A 10,667-nucleotide genomic window follows, 5' to 3' on the forward strand; every position below is an offset into this window, starting at 1 on the left:
AATCCTGGGGTCAGTTCTGGGCCCCTCAGGACAAGAAGGACATGGAGGGGCTGGAGCGTGTCCAGGGAAGGGCAAGGGAGCTGGGGAAGGGGCTGGAGCACAAGTGTGAGCAGGAGCAGCTGAGGGAGCTGGGGGTGTCCAGCCTGGAGACAAGGAGCTGAGGGGAGACCTGCTGGCTCTGCAGCTGCTGAGAGGAGGTTGGACCAGGGGGGTTGGGCTCTGCTCCCCAGGAACAAGGGATGGGACAAGAGGAACCGGCCTCAAGTTGCACCAGGGGAGGCTGAGATGGGATCTTGGGAGAAACTTCTTCCCTGAAGGGTCATTAACCCCTGACCCAGGCTGCCCAGGGAGGGGGTTCAATCCCCATCCCTGGAGGGGCTTCCAAGCCCTGCAGATGTGGTGCTGAGGGACATGGGGCAGCACTGGGCTGGGCAGTTGGGTTGATGGTTGGATTTGATGATCTTACAGGTCTTTTCCAACCAGAACATCCCCTGGCTCTGATTCCAAGCCCCTGGTGACAGGTCAGTGCCCCAAGGGCCACCAGCCCAAGAACAGGAGTGGCCACAGGACACCTGAGGCACCACAATCCCCCCCCCAGCCAGGCCAGACCTGATGCTTTGGATGCATTTTCCTTCCACGTTACCTGGTATCATCAAAAAAAGCAATTTTCAAGGCCTGGATGTCCACATCAGTGTGTGTTTTGGCCAGCACGACCACCTCTCCACCACGGGTCACCTGAGCAACATTCCACACCACCACCACCTGAAGGGAGAAAATGGGATGGCAAAGCTGCTCAGCCATGGAAACCTTGGCAGGACAAGAGCTTCTCATCCCACTGGGAACCTGCTCCAGAGCTGGAACAAGGTCTCGGTGACAATGTTGAAGAAGTGGGAATAAAACCCTCTCAGAAAAGAGGGTTTAGGAGAGTCCCAAGAGCTCTGCAAAGCTTCCTGGGAATATTCTTGTCTGGCATCCAGAATTATAGGCTGAAAATCCCAGGGCTGCCTGGCAACAGGGCTCAGACTTGGGAAGTCAGAGAGGAGTGGGGCTTCATGTTTGCTGAGATCCATCAGCTGAGCCCGTGGGCAGGAGGTGAAGGTTTGTGTCCTCTTGGTGCCCACCTTGAGGAACAAGAGGCTCAACCTCAAAGGGAAGGGCTGAAGAAATGCAGCTGATTTGCCACCTTGTGCTTCAGAACAATGTGAATACCAGAGCCCAGGCTGGGGCACCACCCTGGGAGAGGAGCTCCTGGGCAGCACCCACCTCCTCCCTCACCCTGCTTGCCCCCAGCTGATCCCCCCACCTGGATCATCCACCCAAATCCAGAAGGATGGGTTTGGTTGTTCCCTGCAGGCCCAGCTCATTGCTGGTGGTTGTCAGGAAGGGGTGAGTCCCTGACAACCCAAACCAACCACCAAAAAAACCTCCCCAATCCCATGGAACAGGTTTCTTTTTGATGCTCCACATGGGATCTGGGTCATCCCTGAACTACAGGAGTGGGTGGGCACCTCCTCAGCAACCAGGGTTGCTCAGAGCTGAGAAATTCAACCTCTCATCTTGCCCTAAATGCTATAAAAAAAACAAAATGAGAAGGTTTTTAGGCTCCAGCCAGTGCTGAAGCTCCTGTTTCAATTCCCAGCCCTCCAGTAGGTGCTTGCAAACCTTCCCAAGCTCAAAATATCCCACAAGCACATGTCACCCTCAGCCTGGTGGGACAGGATGGATGTGGGGGTGGGTGGGAAGTGCTGAGCCTGGGGTGAGCCCTGCAGGAAGAATCACACAGCACCCCAGCAGGGACCAGCCCAGGGACTTTCTGTCCCAAATTTCTGTCCCAAATCTGGCTCCAAATTTCAAGGCCAGCAGGTCTCTCAGGCTGGTCCCAACAGGATTGGTTTGATGGCAGCCAAGGATGGAGCAGGAGGGAAGTGTTTTCTAAAGCAGCTAATGGAAAGGTGAAGGACATATTCAGGCTGGAGAAGAGAAGGCTCCAGGGAGACCTCAGAGCACCTTCCAGTGCCTGAAGGGGCTCCAGGAAAGCTGGGGAGGGACTTGGGACAAGGGCAGGGAAGGAGAGGACAAGGGGGAATGGATGAAAACTGGCAGAGGGGAGATTGAGGTTGGACATGAGGAGGAAATTCTTTGCTGTGAGGGTGGTGAGAGCCTGAGCCAGGTTGCCCAGGGAAGCTGTGGCTGCCCCATCCCTGGGGGTGTTGAAGGGCAGGTTGGATGGGGCTTGGAGCAGCCTGGGCTGGTGGGAGGTGTCCCTGCCCATGCAGGGGGGTTAGATCTAGATGATCTTTAAGGTCCCTTCCCACCCAAACCATTCTATGACTCTATGGTTAATTCTATGTCTCAGAAAGCCCAGAGCAGGGGTTTCTGTACAAAATCACTGCCATCTGGAAGAAGAAACAACCTCAGGGGACTTGTTCTCAGGGCAGGGACAACCCCAGGGCCAGGTTCCAGCTCTCACCGTTTTGCCGTGTCCGTCCTTCCCCACCCCACACAGGATGGAGCCACTGTAGGAAAAGCTGCAAGAAAAGGCCACCTGGTGAAAAGCAGCCCCTTCCACCCCAGCTGCACCTCAGAGGGGAAGAAAAGGAGACAAATTCAGGGCACGAGAGACAACAAGAGCTGAGGGATGGGCTCAGGAAGGAGCTGGACCATATAGGTGATAAACACGGGCAGCTGCTGGAGAGCAGCTCTGGGGAGAAGGATCTTGGGGTTCTGGGGGACAACAGGCTGACCATGAGGCAGCAGTGTGTCCTTGTGGCCAAGAGGGCCACCCTGGGGGCATGAAGAGGGTGCCCAGTAGGTCAAGGGAGGTTCTCCTGCCCCCCTGAGGCCCCATCTGGAGCACCATGTGCAGCTCTGGGCTCCCAGTTCAGGAAGGACAAGGAGCTACTGGAGAGAGCCCAGCCCAGGGCCACAGAGATGCTGAGGGGCTGGAGCATCTGCCTGTGAGGAAAGGCTGGGAGAGCTGGGGCTGCTCAGCTGGAGAGGAGGAGGCTGAGGGGGGATCTGATCAGTGCTGGTCAATATCTCCAGGGGGTGGCAGGAGGGGGGACCAGACTCTTCCCAGGGTGTCCAGTGACAGGACAAGGGGCAATGGGCACAGGCTGGAGCACAGGAGGGTCAAGGTGAACATGAGGAACAACTTCTTTCCTGTGAGGGTGGCAGAGCCCTGGGACAGGCTGCCCAGGGAGGCTGGGGAGGCTCCTTTCCCGCAGACATTCCAAACCCAGCTGGACATGTTCCTGTGGGATCTGCTGGAGGTGACCCTGCTCTGGCAGGGGTTGGGCTGGGGGATCTCCAGAGCTCCCTTCCAACCCCAGCTCTCTGTGGGAGCTGCAGCTCCCCCCAGGTTTCTCCCACCTTTGCTGCAGGACGTGACCCACCCGAGCCCACCCCCGTGCCCAGGGAGACCCACCTGAGGGACAGGAGGGAGCAGACGTGGGTCCTGAACACCGAGAGGCAGGTGCCTGTGGGGAAGTCCCAGAGCCGCCCCACGCTGAGGGGCCCAGCCTGGGCAGAGGCCAGCAGGGAGCTGCTGCTGCTGAAGGCCAGTGCTGACACCTGCAGGGAGCACCAGCCATCAGACACCAGGAGGAACTTCTTCATTAAGTCAGGGTCATCAACCCCTGGCCCAGGCTGCCCAGGGAGGGGGTTCAATCCCATCCCTGGAGGGGTTTCCAAGCCCTGCAGATGTGGTGCTGAGGGATGTGGGTCAGAACTGGGCTGGGTAGTTGGGTTGGTGGTTGGTAGAGTTGGGTTGGTAGTTGGTAGAGTTGGGTTGATGGTTGGTGGAGTTGGGTTAATGGTTGGTAGATTTGGATTGGTGGTTGGTAGAGTTGGGTTGATGGTTGGTAGAGTTGGGTTAATGGTTGGTGGAGTTAGGTTGATGGTTGGTAGAGTTGGGTTGGTGGGTGGGAGAGGTGGGGTGGTGGTTGGTAGAGTTGGGTTGGTGGTTGGTAGAGTTGGGTTGATGGTTGGTGGAGTTGGGTTAATGGTTGGTGGAGTTGGGTTGGTGGTTGGTAGAGTTGGGTTAATGGTTGGACTGGATGTCTTTTCCAACCAGAACCATTCAGGGATTCCCAGAGCTGGGCCCAGGGAAGAAGGAGAACCTGGCTCCATGGCTGTGTGAGGAGACACTCTCACCTTCTCCGTGTGGCCCATGAAGAACCTCTGCTTCCCAGTCTGGATCTGCAGGGTCACTATGACAGCGTGGCAGGGATAGACAACAGTGTCATTGTCTGCAGTCCACAGGGCCTGTGGGACCCAGAGAGAAATGAGAGGCCTGCAGGTCCTCCAGGGCTGCCCAGACCCAAGGCTGGACCTGCAGGGGTTTCCTCAAGAGACCTGCTACCTACGTGCAGGTGGGATGAAGCTCTTCCATACAACTACTCCTCTGCCTCCCAAAGGAAAGCCAAGAGTCCAGGCAACACCCTCCTCCATGCAGGGATGTGCAGCACCAGGCACCTCCACCACATGAACAAGGACCTGCTCTACTGGGAGGTTGGATCTAGATGATCTTTGAGGTCCCTTCCAACCCAACCCATTCCATGACTCTAGGAACAGCAGCTGTGAGGAAACCCAAGTTGTTGGAACCTTGGACCTCTTTCCGTCCCCTAACACAGAGCACAGGCTGAGGTCCTGCAGGACACAGTGTCCCAGGGAGACCATCCAGAACAGCCCTTCCTTTCCAGACTCTGACAAAGTGGCTCTGACCTTAAAATGCAGAAGCCACAAGATCTAAGAGGACCCCCAAGATTTCTGACCCACCATGACAGCAGCAGAAGACAAAGATCAGCTCATGCCCATCTGCTCTGGGGCCACTTCCCCACGAGGACCTGCAGGTGGGGGGCACTCAGCTGCCTCTCATGCCTTCCAAAAAACCACTCTGTCATCACAGATGAACTCCTGAAACCCTCTGAGATACTGACCCATTTGGTGCTGGAGCCTCCAAAGCCAATAATCATCTTCAGCTTCAGGATGGGATCTGGTAAGAGCCCCTGGGAAAAGAAAACCACCAACAAATGGGAACATTGCACCTAGAGCTGGACTGAGCTTCTCCATCCAGAATTGTCCTGGTTGGAAAAGACCTTTAAGATCATCAAATCCAGGATGGCACATCTGCTGCAGGGTTACACCTGGTCACTCCTGGACACTCCTGGACACACTGGTGTCCTTCCTGAATTATTGGCTTAAGGTGACAGCATTGGAGCACTGGGTCCCTCCTGGAGGGAGGGTGGTACTGGTGGGAAGGGGAATGGCAGAAAAACTGAGTCTGGTTCTGGGGTTCCCAACACAAGAACGTGGAGCTTCTACAGTGAGTCCAGAGGAGGCCACAGAGATGATGGGAGGGCTGGAGCAGCTCTACTCTGGAGCCAGGCTGGGAGAGTTGGGGTGTTCAGCCTGGAGAAGAGAAGGCTCCAGGGAGACCTTAGAGCACCTTCCAGGGCCTGAAGGGGCTCCAGGAAAGCTGGGGAGGGGCTTGGGACAAGGGCAGGGAGGGGTGGGATGAGGGGGATGGATTAAAAGTGGCAGAGGGGAGATTGAGGTTGGACATGAGGAGGGAATTCTTTGGTGTGAGGGTGGTGAGAGCCTGGCCCAGGTTGCCCAGGGAAGCTGTGGCTGCCCCATCCCTGGCAGTGTTGAAGGGCAGGTTGGATGGGGCTTGGAGCAGCCTGGGCTGGTGGGAGGTGTCCCTGCCCATGCAGGGGGTTGGATCTGGATGGTCTTGAAGGTCCCTTCCAACCCAAACCAGTCTGGGACCCTACCAAAGACCAATGCTAGCAGAAGGACTCCCCAGGACTCACTGCAGCCTCAACTTGTGTTCCTCCTCCAGGCTCCCAAGCACCAGCTGTGGGTGTCCCAAAGCCCCCCTGGGGGCTCCTCAGCCCTGCACCCACCTCCTCTGGGTCCCTGGGGGGGGCTCGGACGCCCCGTCGGCTCCTCCGCTGGGCGTACACGTGGGTGCCCCCATCCCCCACAGCCCGGGGCTGCCCCAGCTCCCCTGCACTCCGGGGTCTCTGCTTCTCCTCTGGCTCCTGGTGCCCAGCAGACAGGGCTCTGGGTGACCCTGGGGCTGCCAGCTGAACCTCTGGGATCCTTCTTGGAAGGCCAGGGCGCCGACGTGGCTTCTGAGGAAGAGCAAAGCCCCCCGAGGTCAGTTCTCTACCCACCAGAAGGTCCTTCCTGAGCTCTCCTCACCATGATACAAACCCCAAGGGAGCAACCTGGGGGCAGAGCACCTTGTGAGGACCTACCCTGGCCATGGGTGTTCACCAGTCCCCCCTCCCAGTGCAAACCAGAGCCCCAGGAAACATCCAGCCCTGTCCCTGTCTCTGGAAATGCTGCCTAGAGGTTCCTGGCTGGCCAAGTGGGACCAGCACAGTGATCATGATCCTTCTCCCTTCTCCACAGCCCAAGGATGGCTGCCCCCCAGGCCCTCTCCAAAAGCCCACCAGCCCTCTGAGCACCAGCTGAGGGCACCAGCCCCACGGGCAGGGAAGGTAGCACTGAGGACATGTGCCCACAGCCCAGACCCCAGGGACATCTCCTCAGGTCTGCATTTCTCAGTCCTCATTTCCCAGCCACCATCTGAAGACAGAACTTGGTTGCTGCCTCAGCTGAGATGGGGAGGACAGATGTCTAGAGCCATGAGGCACCTGGAATTCCTCTTGTCCCTGCTCCATGTCAGGCCAGACTGGACCACCTTGTCATGAACATGGGGCTGTGGTCACAGCCCATGCCCAGCTCAGGGCTCTGACCTGTCCAGCTCAGCTTCTACATCCCTAAATGAAGGAATCCCAAGACAAGATGTGGGGAAAAATTCCACAGGGAGAAGAAGGGAAGATGTTCCAGGCTCTTCCATGGAGCACTTACAGCTTTGGGACTGGTTATCTGCTGGACCAGGGACAGTCGGTCACGGACTGCTTTGGTGAGCTGGGGCAGCTGGTGACCAGGCTCCTCCAGGACTTGGCCACCTGGGAGACACAAGGAGAGTGTTGGGATCTTTTGGAAAGCCAAGGCATCCCATGGGGGCCTGGGCTGCTCTCCCTAGAGTTCCCACCTGGACAGCTCTTCTGGATAGAGTCGTATGGCAGCTTGGATCCCTTGGATGGGAACCTGAGGAGAACCAGAGGAAGGTGCCACGTCACTTGGATGCTGCTCCAGCACCCAGGGATCTGCCAGGACAACGCATTGCCAGACACAGAGGCCTCCTCACTGGTTCCTGTAAGACTCCTCCATTTCTCCACTCTTCTCCCCAGTCCATGGACACTAAAGCCTCTCCCAGGTCTGACCAACACCACCACTTGCCAGGGATTATAGCAGGACTGATGGGCCAAGGTCCATTGCAGGAGGTTCAACCAGGCTCAGTGGTGGGTCCTGCACTTGGGGCACAAAAGCTCCAGGCTTGGGGCTGGGAAGTGCCTGTGGAGAACCTGGGGGTGTTGCTTGACAGACCTGAATGTGAGCCAGTGTGTGTGCCCAGGTGGCCAAGGAGGCCACCAGCATCCTGGCTTGTGTCAGCACTGGGGTGGCCAGAAGGAGCAGGGCAGGGACTGTCCCCCTGTGCACTGGGGAGGGGGCACCTCCAATCCTGGGGTCAGTTCTGGGCCCCTCAGGACAAGAAGGACATGGAGGGGCTGGAGCATGTCCAGGGAAGGGCAAGGGAGCTGGGGAAGGGGCTGGAGCACAAGTGTGAGCAGGAGCAGCTGAGGGAGCTGGGGGTGTCCAGCCTGGAGACAAGGAGCTGAGGGGAGACCTGCTGGCTCTGCAGCTGCTGAGAGGAGGTTGGAGCCAGGGGGGTTGGGCTCTGCTCCCCAGGAACAAGGGATGGGACAAGAGGAACCGGCCTCAAGTTGCACCAGGGGAGGTTGAGATTGGATCTTGGGAGAAACTTCTTCCCTGAAGCTCTAGTGGAGTCACCAACCCTGGAAGTCTTAAAAAAACATGTAGAGGTGGCACGTTGGGACATGGCTGAGTGGGCAGGGTGGTGTTGGGTTAGTGGTTGGACTTGATAACCTTTTCCAACCTTAATGATTCCCTGGTTCCAGCTGGGTGCTGCTCACCCCAGGCACTGCCCCTGAGGAGCTGCAGCTCATCACCAGCAGAGCCCCTCAGCCACGGGGGGAGGGTCCACCTGCCCCCAACCAGGTGTTCGTACCTGATGTAGTCATAGAGGTCGTGCCACTTCTGTCCCTTAGGCACAGGGAAAGCCATTTCCCGTGGCATGGGAGCCAGCCCATGGCAGGCCAGGTCACCCTCCCTGGCCTCTGAGAAGGTCACACCTGGTGGCACAGAGACAAAGAGCATGAGTTCTCCAAGACCTGGAATCGTGGGGTTCCTGCAGGCACAAACCACTGCCCTCTTGGAGAACACCTGAAAAACAAGATGACGACCCCCAGGTCTGGGACAAACACACCTTTGCACAAGAACATTCCTGAAAGTCTCAACCTCCACAAAAGATCCCAGAGCACCAACTCCTGGTGTCAAGTTAGAAACCCCCCAGGCCCAAGATTCACTTAGTTCTCTAGACAGTGATCCAGAAGCTCCACGTGGTTTCTAGCAAGGGTTTGTTCCTGCTTCTCTCCTTCACCTTTTTGCCAAGCACAAATACAGGCTGGGGAGACTGGATTGAGAGCAGCCCTGAGGAGAAGGACCTGGGGGTGATGGTGGATGAGAAGCTCAACATGAGCTGGAGCCCAGAAACCAACCCTGTCCTGGGCTGTGTCACCAGCAGCGTGGGCAGCAGGGCCAGGGAGGGGATTGTCCCCTCTGCTCTGCTCTGGGGAGACCCCACCTGGAACTGTGTCCAGTTCTGGAGTCCCCAACTTAAGGACACGGAGCTGTTGGAGAGAGTCCAGAGGAGGCCACAAAGATGATCCCAGGGCTGGAGCAGCTCTGCTCTGGAGCCAGGCTGGGAGAGTTGGGGTGTTCAGCCTGGAGAAGAGAAGGCTCCAGGGAGACCTCAGAGCACCTTCCAGGGCCTGAAGGGGCTCCAGGAAAGCTGGGGAGGGACTTGGGACAAGGGCAGGGAGGGAGAGGACAAGGGGGATGGATGAAAACTGGCAGAGGGGAGATTGAGGTTGGACATGAGGAGGGAATTCTTTGGTGTGAGGGTGGTGAGAGCCTGGCCCAGGTTGCCCAGGGAAGCTGTGGCTGCCCCATCCCTGGCAGTGTTGAAGGGCAGGTTGGATGGGGCTTGGAGCAGCCTGGGCTGGTGGGAGGTGTCCCTGCCCATGCAGGGGGGTGGAGCTGGATGATCTTGAAGGTCCATCCAACCCAAACCATTCCATGACTCCATGATTCACACATTTCTAACTTCATAAAAGTCTCTGAGATACAACAAGCTTCAGGAACCCAGAAGCAACATCAATATCTTCCTCCTCACTCAGGTTTTTCAGCCAGCCAGTTGGTCTGGGCAGAGTTCCAGACAAAAAGCAGCAGAACCAAAGGCTGTGACCAAGGTCTCTCAGCCACACTGAGCAGGTAGATAAAAGAAATGTAGGTTGGAAGACATTTTCTAAACAAACAAACAAACAAAAGCCAAAGGTTCTTCTGGAAGAAGAACCCTGGAGAAGTGGAGAAGTGCCCTGGAGAACTGCCCCTTGGAAAGGCCTTTAATTTTCTCCCCCCTTGGAAAAGTAATTCCTAGCTTGGTAAGAGATTTAATTTTGCTCTCATAGTTCACTTTTAGAGCTGGAAAATGAGAGGACATTTTCCTCCAGGTGTTAGGAGGTTGTGGTCACCAGAACACGTGGAATCTTGGTGTCACACCAAGTATTTGACCCTCTCTGCTTCTTATTGTGCTACTGCAGGAACAGCAGCCAAAGCTCTGCCAGGACCAAAGCAAGAGCAGCTTTCAGCCCCCTCTGGTTCCATCCAGACTGGGTTGAAATGTCTCAGGAGGAAGCAGAAGACACCCCAAGGTTTCAGCTCCTCACCTGGGTGGAAGAGCAGGTCACTGGTGAAGAGGTTCTTCACCAGGAGGCTGGAGCAGAGCTTGATACCCTTCAGGTGGCTGTAGCAGCGGCCCAGGTAGAGGGAGAGGATGGAGGGGAGGTCGAGCACCAGGCAGGTCCAGCGAGTGTCCACAGGGGGTGATCCCACCAGGCCTGTGGAGGAGAGAGGCACGTGGGAAGGTGGGAAGAGAGGCTACAGACCTTGGAGCTCGTTCCCACCAGCCCAGGCTGCTCCAAGCCCCATCCAGCCTGCCCTTCAACACTGCCAGGGATGGGGCAGCCACAGCTTCCCTGGGCAACCGGGGCCAGGCTCTCACCACCCTCAGCGTGAAGAATTTCTCCTTCATGTCTAAAAACGGGAGGGAAGGAGGGACAAGCAGCCCCACTGGACTCACTGCCAGCCTGTCTCTGCACCCCACTGCTCAGGAGTGAAGAATTTCTCCTTCATGTCTAAAAAAGGGAGGGAAGGAGGGACAAGCAGCCCCACTGCACCCATGGACTCACACCCAGCCTGTCTCTGCACCCCACTGCTCAGGAGAAAGGGGATGGAGAACATCCCTCCCAGGAGCTACAGCTGCTGAGGGTCTCCTGCTCAGAACCACCACCCTCCACCCTCCTTGAAAGGCCACCCTGTCAACTCCTGAACTCCTTTTCTTTCCCAACAATGTGTCTGGGGGAGGTTCCAGCCCCGCCCCAGCA

At 57.2% G+C, this 10,667-nt stretch overlaps 2 protein-coding genes across 2 annotated transcripts in view; both read right to left on the minus strand.

The window, feature by feature from the left end:
• Positions 1–10,416, minus strand: part of WDR90 (WD repeat domain 90) — a 42,664-nt gene extending 32,248 nt beyond the window's left edge. The window contains exons 1-10 of the mRNA XM_010002658.1: positions 10,383–10,416; positions 9,951–10,121; positions 8,171–8,294; positions 7,073–7,128; positions 6,886–6,986; positions 4,941–5,009; positions 4,156–4,266; positions 3,428–3,573; positions 2,471–2,528; positions 644–762 (exon numbers count right to left, since the gene is read on the minus strand). Coding sequence (XP_010000960.1) covers positions 644–762; positions 2,471–2,528; positions 3,428–3,573; positions 4,156–4,266; positions 4,941–5,009; positions 6,886–6,986; positions 7,073–7,128; positions 8,171–8,294; positions 9,951–10,121; positions 10,383–10,416 — 989 coding nt within the window. The remainder of the gene's footprint in view (positions 1–643; positions 763–2,470; positions 2,529–3,427; positions 3,574–4,155; positions 4,267–4,940; positions 5,010–6,885; positions 6,987–7,072; positions 7,129–8,170; positions 8,295–9,950; positions 10,122–10,382) is intronic.
• Positions 10,413–10,667, minus strand: part of CFAP70 (cilia and flagella associated protein 70) — a 29,147-nt gene continuing 28,892 nt past the window's right edge. Inside the window, exon 24 of the mRNA XM_010002669.1 lies at positions 10,413–10,418. Coding sequence (XP_010000971.1) covers positions 10,413–10,418 — 6 coding nt within the window. The remainder of the gene's footprint in view (positions 10,419–10,667) is intronic.

The sequence above is a fragment of the Chaetura pelagica genome, unplaced genomic scaffold (genome assembly GCF_000747805.2).
Source record: "Chaetura pelagica isolate M959 unplaced genomic scaffold, ChaPel_1.0 scaffold961, whole genome shotgun sequence".
Classification (NCBI taxonomy): Eukaryota; Metazoa; Chordata; class Aves; order Apodiformes; family Apodidae; genus Chaetura; species Chaetura pelagica.